General features: G+C 40.1%; 2 protein-coding genes across 2 annotated transcripts; both read left to right on the top strand.

Annotated features, from left to right (window-relative positions):
- The first annotated feature begins 4,968 nt into the window (after window positions 1-4,968).
- Window positions 4,969-6,979, top strand: LOC146485719 (uncharacterized). The gene is made up of 4 exons (XM_085103074.1): window positions 4,969-5,154; window positions 5,302-5,344; window positions 5,983-6,017; window positions 6,389-6,979. Exons 1-4 carry the CDS (start codon window positions 5,044-5,046, stop codon window positions 6,857-6,859), a joined length of 660 nt encoding a protein of 219 aa, XP_084959200.1. The 5' UTR covers window positions 4,969-5,043; the 3' UTR covers window positions 6,860-6,979.
- A 2,493-nt stretch (window positions 6,980-9,472) lies between these two features.
- LOC146485718 (uncharacterized) lies at window positions 9,473-11,592 on the top strand. The gene is made up of 4 exons (XM_085103073.1): window positions 9,473-9,641; window positions 9,811-9,859; window positions 10,585-10,619; window positions 10,989-11,592. The coding sequence occupies exons 1-4, from the start codon at window positions 9,531-9,533 to the stop codon at window positions 11,460-11,462; spliced, it is 669 nt and encodes a 222-aa protein (XP_084959199.1). The 5' UTR covers window positions 9,473-9,530; the 3' UTR covers window positions 11,463-11,592.
- Window positions 11,593-14,166: the final 2,574 nt, after the last annotated feature.

Below are 14,166 nucleotides of genomic sequence, written 5' to 3'. Positions count from 1 at the left end.
CGATTTATGGCCTCTTGAATAGATTTTTTCGCTCACGAGCGCTCAATCAAAAAAAGAAGTTCGGAGGAATACTCGACAGCTTAAAACAGTAGAAATCCGAGAGTTTAAGGCGTGCCAAAGCAAAGAAAATCGGCTGCCATCTAGCGCACATCGGCATCATTCATTGGCTCCCGTCGTTCGGTTTTCACACATAAACAAAGGTTTATCTAAATAAATTTGTCATTTAGGAAATCGTTGTCTGTTTTTCTGTGTATTTGAAACGTCGTGATCTCAACTCTCGAGAGCAAATCAGATTTCACCAATGTGACCCCGGGGCCATCACATTTATATGCACAATTTTTACTTTCATGTTTAATTTTGAGGGCAATTCTTTAACCTTATTTTTCTTAGTGACAATAAAGCGAACGAACCACGCGAAAGAGCTCGAAAAATTGCTCCGCTTGCTTTAATTAATATCCCCGAGAAAATTTAGGAACTGCTAGCAGACTATTTATGTTTTAAATCGGATCACGCAGTCGGAACTAAAATACGTACAGTGACAGTGTATCCAGTTTTGAAGTCAGTCAAGCAGTTAAATGTTTACATTAAATAAGTAGCCGGAAGGAAGTCGCTAAAATGATTGTAGATTACTGTAAGCAGCATCCAGCGAAATTAAAGAGTTTCTCTTCAAAATAGCGAGGGATTCACGATTATAGAAAAATTGCCGGGAGGAATAAGGAAGTTAGGTTGCGTTCGATTGACCCTATTCTGGAATTGGAATGCATACAGTAATGACAAGAAATCCCTCATAAGAGGTGTTTGGAGTTGGGAGTACAAAGTGGTTCTTAAATTATCGTGTATCAGCGAAATTTTGCAGAAATGTATTCCCAAATTTGATTCAAAAGAGCTACCGTGTAGCATGAAAATTTTGCGGGTTCTAATTTTTGCGGATTTTGCGGATTGACCTCGATCCGCAGAAATTAGTTCCCGCAGAAAAACACACCCGCAAAATAAAACGCCGCAAAAATTAAAACTCCGCTTTCGATAGATTTGTGCCACTGGAGCGATATACATTGGACTTAAATCAAGAACATTTGGAAAAAGCAACTAGAGCTGTCAAGAGTAAAGCAATTCAGTAGATTAGATTGGCACGAATGGGTCACCTGAAGGAACGCTCAGACTTGAATCGTGCAGCAGGCCAACCATGTTCTAATGGCGCTTCTGAGACGGCCTGCACAGAAGTTCAACTGAACAAGAGTGTTCTTATAAACGACTGAGTCTGTCTCATTGCGTTACAATAGGGCATAGTTTTGCATTTTAGCAGGCCGCTCCCAGTTAGGTCTCAAAGTTTTATACTAGCTGGAGTACATCTTTCACTCGATAGCCCCACTGTATAACTAGAAAGGTTTCAGCTGGGGTAAATCAAAAATTCATACTGCTTTCTTATCAAAAAAATATGCGGTAATACCGGTCGTGGCAAACCATATTAACGAAACAGTGTTTGGCTGTGCATGGTAGGGGTAGGCTTTTTGTTTTGTTGTTATTCAGTCCCCTTGCGCAGTAAGGTACATGTATTACAGTGACATGTCTCTAGTATGTAACTAGAGTCAATTGTGACTCAATTGACCGTACAAAAAAAGTAGAAAATATTCACGTTTCTTCCGCTTAAATATTCTGCTGCTTAAGGTTACTTCCATGTTTCGCGAGTGCCTTCAGGAAAATCTAGCGCACGCGCGCTGCTTTCGATAAAACCACGGAAAACTATATATCACTGTAAAGCTGATAAATTGAAGTTTGCGAAAATATCGATGTTTTTTTTATTTTGTTGAATACATAAGCGCTCAGAGGCCTGCAAACTCAATACTAGCGACGTGTACTTAACTGAATTACCCACTCTCACGTAAAGGCGCACAACCAAACAGACTGCACCACATCAATCAGGAGATAATAGGCTAACAAAGTGTGTCAGGCTTTTTCTTTATTTCTATTGGTTTGTGAGAAAACCCATCCTAAAGATGGACAATAGAAAATTTTTGTAGTCCCGTCAGATGTTAACACGTCACGGGAAAAATATTTTGAATTTTGTAAAAGCCTGACAGACTTTGATGCATTAATATCTGATGACCATTTTGGCCAAATTTCGTTGAAATCTGGCAAATCTACATACCCTATTAATTCATTTGAAGATGGGGAATTCGCGCAAAAACAAAAGCCGTGTTTTCGGCCTTGAAACATTTTCCGAGTTTTCGCACCTCATTAAAATACTTGTCAACGCGCTCACGCCGCCGGCCAATCAAACACAAAGAAGCATTCCCTTGGGAGTTCTGTAAGCATTTAGTGTTACTGTAATATTTATAAAGCGATTTCTTTATGGGAAAAGTCTGGCGCGAGAGAGCTACCGGCGAAACCAAAACAAAGAAGAAAACGGCAGATAGACGCAGAACATGAAACTGGCAGCCCCAGCGGAGTTGACACGAGACACGCACTTCTCACCGCTATCAGTACACGAGGCTTCGCGCTGAGGTTCGCTGCTTAATTTCAGCCGGTCAACAACGGCGAAAGTGGCTGGATTGTCGCCGGTATCTTCGATTTCGGACTCCGAACTAATGTTCGACTCTCCACTATCCGATTTATCGTCCTCGAATTTCTCTGCTGCCGAGGCAGTTATAGAAAATCTGACTGGTTGTACCAAGAACCCTTGCTCTCCGCCAGCTGAAGTTTTTTGGCTTCGTCAAATGATTTTTCGACCTTCTTTGGGCCCGGTTTTTTCTTAACTGTCACCCAAGGCGACTTTTCTAGTTTCGCTTTCTTCATAACAACCTTTTACGCAATGCTTGAATCCAAAATGGAACGCTGTTTCACAGTAAAATTTTACATACAACGCCGTGACATGCGATGAACACGATGTAGACAAAAATATGCAAATTTTGCCGGTAATTCGAGTTCGCGGGTAAATTTTGCCGCGTAATATCTCAACACAGTCCCGCATAAATTGGATTATGACACCTTCACTCGCTCACCGCTTTTCCTACAAAACTTTGTTTTACAGATAGCTCGCGTTCTTTTTAAGATTTCTAACGGCTGTTTTCACGAAACTTTGCATCCCTTTCTTGTTTCAACAATTATCTAAAAAAATTTATTTGAGAAAAATTCGACCTTCCTTCCCTATAAGTAACCTTAAACCAGAGCATCGCAAAAATTAATTCCCAGCAAAAATTTCAGTCGTCTCGAAACGCAAAAATTTGTTCCCGCAAACCACAAAAAATCGCCCATTCGCAAAATAAAACTCCCGCAAAATTTTCGTGCTACACGGTATTCCGCTTATTCTTATTCCGGAATACGGTCAATCGAGCGCAACCCTAGCATTACCCTTTGCTCGCCTTCAGCAATGATAGTGTCTAGATTAATGCATCAGTCAATCCCAGTAGTGCCCATTCTCCCCGTTTTCCCCTCAGGGGGGGGGGGGGGGAAGGGGGGAATTAGTGGGGCATTTCTCCGACACTGTTCTCCTAGGAGGCAGGGCGTAAGTCTACTCCCGGACATCTGAAGGTCTCGTGATTTTCACCTAACGGCACTGTACTTCGTTTCAATAATAAGTTTATCAGCAAAGACAATAAAAACCCCATTAATTACCGCGTCTTGGAGGTCATAAATGAGATGGAAGATCCACAGAAAGAACGGTCACTGCCACAATACTGAGAAATACAGTGGAACCCATCTTACGGCCACCCCCGGCCGGCCACCTCGGTAATACGGTCACCTCGTTATTACGGCCGGTGTTTTTTGGCCTGGCAAAATTAAAGCGCCATACGATTTCTTATAAAAAACAACCCTCGTCAATATGGTCACCCGTTAATACGGCCAACGGCCACATTTTGAAGTCCCAAACTGTACAACCTGTTATAATACTACCCCGTTAATACGGCCACTCACGCTAAATTTAGAAAACCAAAACGCCTGTGACACGTCAATTTCATTGACTTCTGTCATTTACTCTAATCAAACAACCGATTTCCTTTACAAAGTAAGCAACACTCCCCCTTGTTTTCATTACAAACATGACAAAGGAAATACAGTAAATCTTGACGCTAACATCCGCCTTTAATAGGCAAATTACGAAGCGATTAATTAAGTCAATGTGCTTCGCAACAAAGACGTACAATTCCGTACATCTCGTTCCCATTGTTTATTAAAGAGAACGGGTTGTTCAGGAAGTGCGAATGCGATATACTTTGTCATTTGACCCTGCCCCGGTAATAGGGCCAATTTTTTGGGACCTGACCGTGTTAACGGGGTTGTACTGTAGGACTTCATCCGAAACTAGTTTGGAGTGAAGAAGCTTTCATAAGCCTGGGGGAGGCGGATGGGCCCTGTAGAAATTGACTGACTGATGCATAAATCTTGGTGTTGTGTAGCCTGCGTAACAGTTGTTTCCGTTTCCTTCAAGCTAAGCGGGGCAAGCGCGCGAGGGCATTGGGCAAAAAGGAGCACCCCCGCTCCTACTTTTTTGCTCTTTTTTACCCAGTGCCATCGCGCGCTTGTCCCGCTTGGCTTGAAGGAAACGGGAACTACTGCTACGCAGGCTAGGTGTTGTGCTATTGAATGGCATTTATTGTCGCGGTCTTAATGGTGTTTGTTTTTACTATTTATATGGGGTTTTTTTTGGTCGTCTGTCTGTTTGCGTCCACGTTGAAATTAGCACATGGCAGTACAAGGCCTGTATTCCTTGTAATACTGAGACAGATCCAGTGAATTAAACATGGGAAACAAACGAAAATGTATAGCTATAGCTCTAAGTAGGGTTTGAATGAGCTACCCAGTAATGAATGCATAAGAGTTTTGTATAATACCCGATCAACGACCAAAAGATTTGCATAATTAAAACGAACCGGAAATTGAAAAGTTCGGCCCTGACCTTCGATAGCTTTATTGTCTAACGAACAAGATTATGGAACACGTTTCTTTCTTTTGTTTCACCGTCCCACAAATGATGACGATGCATAGATATAGTACACTTCACGACTGTCACCAAGGCAAAGCATTGAGGCACACAAGTTAACGAAGATGAAGTTTCAAGCTTTCAAGATTGTTTTTCTTGTCGTGGCTCTCGCTATTCCTTCTAAACATGGGGCTTTGGCAAGCAAAACTTCTTGCTGTCTTAAAAGCCGATGCCTGGTAAGAAAATCAAAGTTTCCGGCCGTTACTCAAATAATTTGCGGACGGAATTAATACAATTTCGCAAATTCGCATCTGCTGTTAGCAGTTTAATGTCTTTTCGATTCTTGGCGATGATTTTTACTGAATTATAACATTTTTGATTAGACTGACGCTATTTCTTGCCTTGCTGGAGACGGTGGTACCCCAGGTAAGAGAACACTTCTGAGTTCAAAAGACCGGTTTAAGTCTAAGAAAAGTGGAGTATGAACTTGGCTATTAATTTGTTACTGAGAGGAGAGTACTTCTTCTACCAAGCGGAGCGGAATGGCAGTTGTGACTTCTGCAGAAACACGCACTTTTCGTTTTACATCAGGCGCTAACCAAATACTGGTGCTTTAGTGAATTTTATTGAATCGGGAACTTTTCAATCGATAATTTTCTGTTGTCTTAAATTTTGCGCCACCTTGAACTAACTAAGGAGTAACACATAAGCATTAACTGAGAGAATTCATAAATATCACACCGTGAGCGATGATATAAAAATATTGCGGATTTTTTTCTTTCAATGAACTGCTAAAAAGAATATAAACTGCTTTGATGTAACCTATTCTGAATACTTGCGGTAAACCGGCTGTACATGACTCTGCTCTATAAAGCACTAGTCAAATTCGTTCAGAAAAACGCAAAAAAAAATGCTTTCATTGTGATTAAACAGGTCAAGAAAACTGCTCAGGAAACCAAGCTAACCAGGTGTAGAAATTGAGAAAAGTGTATTCGGCTTGTGATGATTCTAAACGCGGGTCTTGATTACTTGATAAATCTCATCGTATTCTGCTTTGTTTGTAGGTCATATTAGCAGATTGGCAAAGTTAGAGAAGGAGGTATGTATTGCTTTTTAAAACATATATTGAAACTGTGGTCAGATACTTTCAGGATAGAGTTTCTTTGCTCATTGATAAGTTAATTTTTCTTCACAAAAAATTTTCGCAACTAGATAGAAACCTAAGAAAATAAATGTACTAATTTTCACATCGTTTTTAATGGACTAGAAGTTATTGTAGTTCAGTGATTGCCATTCGTTTCTTCGTTTTAATGTTGAGAATCCACCACAGTATCCCTCCTTTCAAGAACCTTTCAGTTGACGAAGGAATATGATTTGCGATACTTCTTTAGATCTGACATAGCAAACAATTCCAAGGGAGACAGTTCGCTAATCAACTTTGATATTCTTCTTGCTTTCTCCCTTGGTAAGGTCGCTAGTTTGAAAGCACAACTGGCCAAAGCTGGAAAACCTTCGGGTTTCGCCATGCTCGACAGCAATGGTCGTCTTCCCCAGAACCTTCTCTTGGCGGGTTATGACAAATACACAGCGTACGACTTGGCGTGGCAGTCCCTCCACATGGCGGCCGCTGCTGCCTGCAGAGGAAGCACCGCGTCAGGGGGAAGTGGGCCATGGAGTAACTCAGTGAGGGTGAAAAATAGAAATAGCAAGAAGACCTGCGCTCAGATCTGTCTGAGTTCAGGTCACTACCGCAACTGTGACGCAGAGGTTTCTATCTATGGAAGAAAGGGCAAGGCCACACAGAATGGACAGCACGTGGGCGCGTTTTACAACTATGGCTGTCATGCTAACAACGTGGGAGGAAATGAAGTGTCGGTTTCTAACGAAACTGTAATGAACTACGGCTACGCTTATTTCAGTTTCTGTTGCTGCCGAAAGTAACATTAATACAGCAGTTTTTGTTTCCCGCGCAATTAAACCGGTTGTAGTAAGGGTAGAATAAGATTTATCGCCAAAATGTTGGGTAACATTTGAAATTCAATAAAAGCTGTTAAAGAGGAAGGACCTTGTGTTTTTCTCACTGTGGATCTGTATTTTCTAATATCTTACTAACAGAGAGCTTGTTTTGGTGTTTTCTTATTGAATTCATTTCCTATTTTTCTACTCTTAAAAAGCCACGCGAAACAGGTAAGATAACACTTGAATTCGTCTACCAAACTACTGCGCAAAAATGATAAATCACGTCATCGGAATAAAACATCGTAAAGCTAAAACTTGCAAATAAAGATTATTATTATTATTATTATTATTATTATTATTATTATTATTATTATTATTATTATTATCATTATCATTATCATTATTATAATTATTATTATTATTATTATTATTATTATTATTATTATTATTATTATTATTATTATTATTATTATTATTATTATTATTATTACTGTACACAAGCTCTGATAGCTCTCTTTAGTGGGGCATTTCTCCGACATTGTCCCTCCCGGGGGCAGGGCGTAAGTGTACTCCCGGACATTTGAAGTTCTCGTGATTTTCATCTAACAGCCCTCTTGCTTCGTTTCAATGATAAGTTTATCAGCAAAGACAATAAAAACTCCATTAATTACCGCGTGTGGGAGGTCATAAATGAGATGGAAGATCCACAGAAAGAACGGTCACTGCCACAATACTGAGAAAAAGGACTTCATCCGATACTAGTTTGGAGTGAAAAAGCTTTCATAAGCCTGGGGAAGGGCGGATGGATCCTGTTGGAATTGACTGATGCATAATTATAAAACTTTTGAGATAGTACGCGCGCTCTCATTGGTCGATGGGTGTGTTTAGATGAGAGAATGTAAACACGGTTGTGACGTCACGCTTTCTGTGTCCCCTGGCACAATTTGAAAACATCTCAAAGCTTTCACAAGACTCGCAAAATAATTTCAAGTAAAACTGCTAACAAAGTGAAGAAAAATTTCCCAAATTTTGTTTGGGGTTTGCCTATCTCTCCCCACTCCCCCCCCCCCCCCCCCTCTCTTCAACCTCCGCCCCTTGAGCCCTAAAACAAAAAAAGCAAAAGATTTAAGAACCACAGTGCTTTGCCTGCCTCGATGATCGTGAGCTAGACGACCTCGTCGAGGGAGCTCAAGCGAAGACGATAAAATATGCAACAAAATAAGCAGTTAACGTTTTTCAAGGTAACGTTGGCATCTAAGTACTTAACATTCTCTGAAAGACAATTTTTATTCAAAATATGTACACAAAAACGAACACAAAACTATATGCTACAGACTATAAATGTTTCAAATCAAACTTTGCACGGCCGGTTGCCGTGTTTTGGCTGCCAAATTTGCATAAAATGTATTTTCTCTGAGTCGTTCTCAGCGTAAAAATCTACTATTACTATTACGATTACTATTACTATTACCAGCAATACCTTCAACAATCTGGATCCGCTGCTTGTGTTATTATTTCTAACAAGCAAAATTTCACAAGGCACGATGAGCGATTCAACTTCTCAACCATGTTCTCAGGCTGCCAAATCGGGCAAGTTCACGTCATTTTAATTTTAAGAGCGAGCAAGCACAGTGACATTCATTTTCAGCTTAAATAAACTCTTCATCTTAAAGTTCTTTCCCACAGAATCGTATATTTTGAACATTTCTTCAAGTTTTCAACTGACGTTCGGTATTTTTTTGTAAGATTTACGAGGATTCAAAGCTGAAATCGCCGTCGTCTACTCGGCACTCGCAGACGCTTGCCACAAATTTCAACTCGAGTTTGATTGGTTCATGTGTTGTCAGATGAGCGTTTTCATTGTCTAGTAGCAAATATGATTGTCCAGAGCATGTACTAAGAAAATCTATTTCAATCAAGAAATAAATAACAACATTTCTCTTCATTTGTCGAATTATTTGTTAGAAATATTTTATAAAAACAATAGAGGACTTTTTTTTCGAGTTTACACAGCCTCATCTTTAGAAACACGCGGGGAGTTGGGAGAATTCTCGAAAGTTATGCAAACCCTGGGCTGCGTCTCGGGTTTGCATAACTGTCTCGAATTCTCCCAACCCTCCTCGTGTTTGGATGAGGCTCTGTAAACACGGAAAAAGTCCTAATTGGTGTTGTGCTATCCAATGGCATTTATTGTTGCGGTCTTCAGGTGCTTGTTTTTGCTATTTGGGGGTACAATATATTTTTGTCGCCTATCTGTTTGCCGGTCCACGTTCACATTGGCACATGGTAGTAAAAGGCATGTATTCCTTGCATTGTAATACTGAGGCAAATCCAGTGAATAAAATATAGGGAAACATACGAAAATGTATAGTTATAGCTCTAAGTAGGGTTTGAATGAGCTACCCTGTTATCATGAATGCATAAGAGTTTTGCATAATACCCGATCCATGACCAATGATCGGTGTAATTAAAACAAACCGGAAATCAAAAAGTCGGCCCTGACCTTCGATAGCTTTATTGTCTAACGAACAAGATTATGGAACAAGTTTCTTTCTTTTGTTTTACCATCTCATGATGACGTTGCCTAGTTATAGTAAACTATTCTTTCAACACTCCACGTTTCACTGCCTTCCCTTAGTGCGGACAGACGAAGATGAAGTTTCAAGCTTTCAAATTTATTTTCCTTGCCGTGGCTCTCGCCATTCCTTCTAAACATGGGGCTTTGGCAAGCAAAAAACCTAGCTGCCCTAAAAGCCAATGCCTGGTAAGAAAATCAAAGTTTCCGCCCGAGTCAAGTTGGATTCATTACGTGTTGCCCCAAACTGAACCTGCTTACGGAATTAATACATTTAATTTTCGTATCTGCGGTTAGATTTTCGTTCAATTACTGGTGGTAATTTTCAAAATTATAACATTTTGTGTCCTTTTCTCAGACTGACGCTATTTCCTGCCTTGCTGAAGACCCTGGCAGAAGTACTCCAGGTAAGAGAACAGTTCTGAGTCCAAAGGAGTATGAACTTGTCTATTAATTCATTATTGATAGGACAGCGCTTCTTCTACTAAGCGAATCGGAATAGTAGCTTTGACTTCTGCAGAAACACGCATTTATCGTTTTGCATTAGGCGCTCAGTACTAAATACTGGTGCTTTAGTGAATTTTATTGAATGGGAATTTCAAATCGATAATTTTCTGTTGTCTTAAATTTTGCGCCACCTTGAACTAACGAATGAGTAACACCTAAGATGCCCTACTTAAAAAGAAGCATCAACTAAGAGAATGAATATCACACCATGAGCGAGATATTAAAAATACTGATTATTTTTTTTTTTTTTTAATGAACTGCTAAAAAAGTATAAATTGCTTTGATGCAACCTGGTGAATACTTACGGTAAACCGTCTGTACATGACAATGCCCTGAAACTTTGTCCCTAATGACTCAAGGACATACATCCCTCAGTTGAAAAGCACTAGTCAAATACGTACAGAAAAAGTTCAAAGAAAATGCTTTCATTGTGATTAAACAGGTCAATTTCTGTTTCTTGGTTTGAGTTGCCAACCTTTCCTTCACTTACGATATCTAAGCAAACTGCTCAGGAAACCAAGCTAACTAGAGTTAGAAATTAAGAAAAGTGTATTTGGCTTGTAATGATTTGAAACGCGGGTCTTCATTACTTGATAAATCTCATCGCATTCTACTTTGTTTGTAGGTCATGTTAGCAGATTGGCAAAGTTAGAGAAGGAGGTATGTATTACTTTTTAAAACAAAAATTGAAACTGTGATCAGATATTTTCAGGATAGAGTTTCTTTGGTCATTGAGAAGTTAAATTTTCTGCACATGCAAAATTTTCGCATCTACATAGAAACCTAATTTTCACATCGTCTTTAATGGACTAGGAGGCATTGTAGTTTTCTGATTGCCATGCGTTTCTTCGTTTTAATGTTGAGAATCCACCCCAAATTCCCCCTTTCAAGAACCTTTCAATTGACGAAGGAATATGCTTGGTTTTGTGCTGATTTTGTGATATTTCTTTAGATAACATAGCAAACAATTCCAAGGGAGACAGTTCGCTAATCAACTTTGATATTCTTCTTGCTTTCTCCCTTGGTAAGGTCGCTAGTTTGAAAGCACAACTGGCCAAAGCTGGAAAACCTTCGGGTTTCGCCATGCTCGACAGCAATGGTCGTCTTCCCCAGAACCTTCTCTTGGCGGGTTATGACAAATACACAGCGTACGACTTGGCGTGGCAGTCCCTCCACATGGCGGCCGCTGCTGCCTGCAGAGGAAGCACCGCGTCAGGGGGAAGTGGGCCATGGCATAACTCAGAGAGGGTGAGGAATATCCCTAGCAAAAAAAACTGCGCTCAGATCTGTCTTGACACAGGTGACTACCGCAACTGTGACGCAGAGGTTTCTATCTACGGGACAAAAGGAAAGGCCACAAAGAATGGACAGTACGTGGGCGCATTTTACAACCACAGATGTAGTGCTAGATGGGGTCACGGAGGAAATGAGGCGTCCGTTTCTAACGAAGCTGTCATGAACCACGGCAACGCTTACTTCAGTTTCTGTTGCTGCCGAAAGTAGCGCTAGCACGCCTATATTAAACGGCATTTTTGTTACCCGAACAGTAACTGGTTGTAGCAGGGGTATAGAAGCAATTTAGAAGTGAAATGTTGGGTAGAATTTTCAAGTTCAATAAAAGCCGTTAAAGGGGAACAAATTTGAGTCTTTCTGTCTGTAGCTTCTAGTGCCTTATTAACAATTCAAAATGCAAAGAGTGTGTGTCAGTGGTTTTAATTGATATCACTTCCCATTTTCAAAAGTAACGCCTCGACAGAAAAGATAAGACTTCAACTAAATGTGTTCTAAACTGTACGTTACGTCAAAAATGTTGTTGGTTATGTAATATCCGCGCGAAATCACAGCATTGCATGCAAACGTAAGCTTAAAATTGTGACAGTAACTTTTACCACTGGCGTCAAGATCTCTTAATTCGACAAATTTATTTATTCTTATGATTTCCTCTTGCTTCTCCTGATTAAGTCCTTCTCTTCGTTCTCATAACAACATTAGTTTCTTTGATCTCGTTTCCTTTAGGTGCGAACCACAAAATAATCAGATGCTGGCCATATCCTTTTTAAGAAATATTTTGTTTTGCTTTTAAAAAAGTAAAAATTAATTGAAAGATGTTTTTTTCTTATACCACAACTGCGAGAAACACAATTTCGCACCAAATGCATTGAAACGAGTGGTTTTAATTTGACGATTTCTCGGCTTTAAACGACGATCGCTTCCGACAAGACTGAAAGCACCAAACACAATTTTTCCAGCAACAAAGTTAAAGCTCTCTTTACGGCCAAAGGCAAAAAAATCCAAAATTGTCTACGCCACTCTCCACGCCATCTTGCGCGCGGAACGCGCGACGTAAAGTCCTCGCGCGGCGCAAGGCTAACTGCGCGCGCGGCTAACACGTAAAAATACAACAATAAAGAATATAAAAATAGAAATGTCAATGTCAGCAAAAACACAAGAACGAATTGTCCAAAACAGTGAGCCTGAGAATTTTTTCTCTCTGAACTAACATATATTATCAAATTTCCAAGTGCAGGTGTATTTTGAATTCTCACAATTCAAAAGCCGCTAAAGTGACAATTTAAACTCCAAAGAATCCAGATGTGTGGTCTACAAAATTGGGTGTTCTGATTGCAATTTTGTGTACTATGGGCAAACAGACAGAGTCTTGGCAATAAGGAAAAGAAAACAGCATAGCAGTCCGTGTTTGCGACAGCAACTCAAAGATAGTGCAACACTCGAATCAGTTTGGCCATAGTATAGATTTTGACCAAGCCACCATTGTCGACAAGGCGCGTGATTACCACAAGAGACTTTTCCTTGAGGCCTGTCATTCTCAGCGAGACCGAAATGCGGGCAATGAACATATTGACATTCCGGAAATTTATAACTCACTCACGCGATTTGTTCCCTCGCGCGGTGATCGTTCGTTACGCGTCGTGATTGTAGCACGCGCAAACTGTGAACCGTTAGATAAGCGTTTGCTTATTTGATATTTTTTAAACCGATCAAGGCCGAAGATTTTCGGCCGAAACATCTTTCCTAAGTTTTTTGATCAACGTTTTGTTTTTAACGTTTTTACAAGTCAGAGTCATACACGTTCTAGATAATATTATGATTAATAGTGTCTATTCCAAACGAATTTTAATATGTCAGAGGGTTAGTTTTTAAAAAAAAAACTGCGATGCTGCGTTGCTGGGCTAGCATATAAAGCCGCAAAAATTTAGAGCAAAAATTCATCTTCGGAATCGGTACTCTTAATCCCCATGGAATCAACAACGTTTTTCATTCGACCAATTTATTCTTGTTTGCATCGTTACAATGCTTCCACCAACAGTTTATCTCCACTGCCCACTATATAAACCACAAACAACCCACAATTCTTTGATTCGCTCTGACGAAGGGGTTAACGCTCGAAACGTAAAAAAAAATCTTAAAATCTGAGTCAGCTCTAAAACATCTTTAGGGTGGCCAAATTACCTCATCAACCAAGTTGATAAAACTAAATACCAGAAATTTAATATAAGTTCTATTTCATCCACGAGGATGTCCTTATAGTTAGACTTCTTGCTTTGCGAAAATTAGAGAAAAAAGACCACCTTAAAGCAATTATGTACCCTTAAACAGTTGTCGGCCTTATAAACGCGAATGAGGGATGGGGGGGTGGGTGTCGTAGCCCAATTCTGGTGCATGCACCATATTTCACGAATGAAGAATTATTTTGAACCAAGTTAAGAGAAGACCAAAGAACCTATGAAACGTCGCGAGTCTTTCTTAATTTGGCCCATTTTCGACCGGAATTTTAACCTTCAAATGGGTAAAAGTTTCAATTTCATGATCCGAGTCTATCCGAGTTGATCCGAGTTGATCCGACCCGGACTGGCGGTCCGAGTTGATCCGGTCCGACTTTTGTACCTGCCCGTCTGTAAGGGCAGAGCACGCAACCCAACTCTCTGTTAGGAGAATGTGAAAGATGATTGTTTACACAGGGACAAGTTAAAAAATGTCGTTTGAAGTGCGAAATAAGAAGCACGAAGGCTTGAAAATCAACCAATCTTTTCTGCGAAATGAACTATCCATGCATCTGACTTTTTCCATTTCCTAGTTTGAGTAACCCCTGTGAAAGCATCTCGTGCGCTCGTTACTCTCTCGATACCTACAAATTCAGGATTAGGTGCATTTCTGGACATATATGTCTAATTTATACATTCCTTGC

The sequence above is a fragment of the Pavona decussata genome, unplaced genomic scaffold, assembly GCF_977016875.1.
Source record: "Pavona decussata unplaced genomic scaffold, jaPavDecu1.1 SCAFFOLD_25, whole genome shotgun sequence".
In the NCBI taxonomy this organism is placed as follows: domain Eukaryota; kingdom Metazoa; phylum Cnidaria; class Anthozoa; order Scleractinia; family Agariciidae; genus Pavona; species Pavona decussata.
Note: the sequence above shows the minus strand (reverse complement) of the source record. Positions and strands in the feature narration are given on the sequence as shown.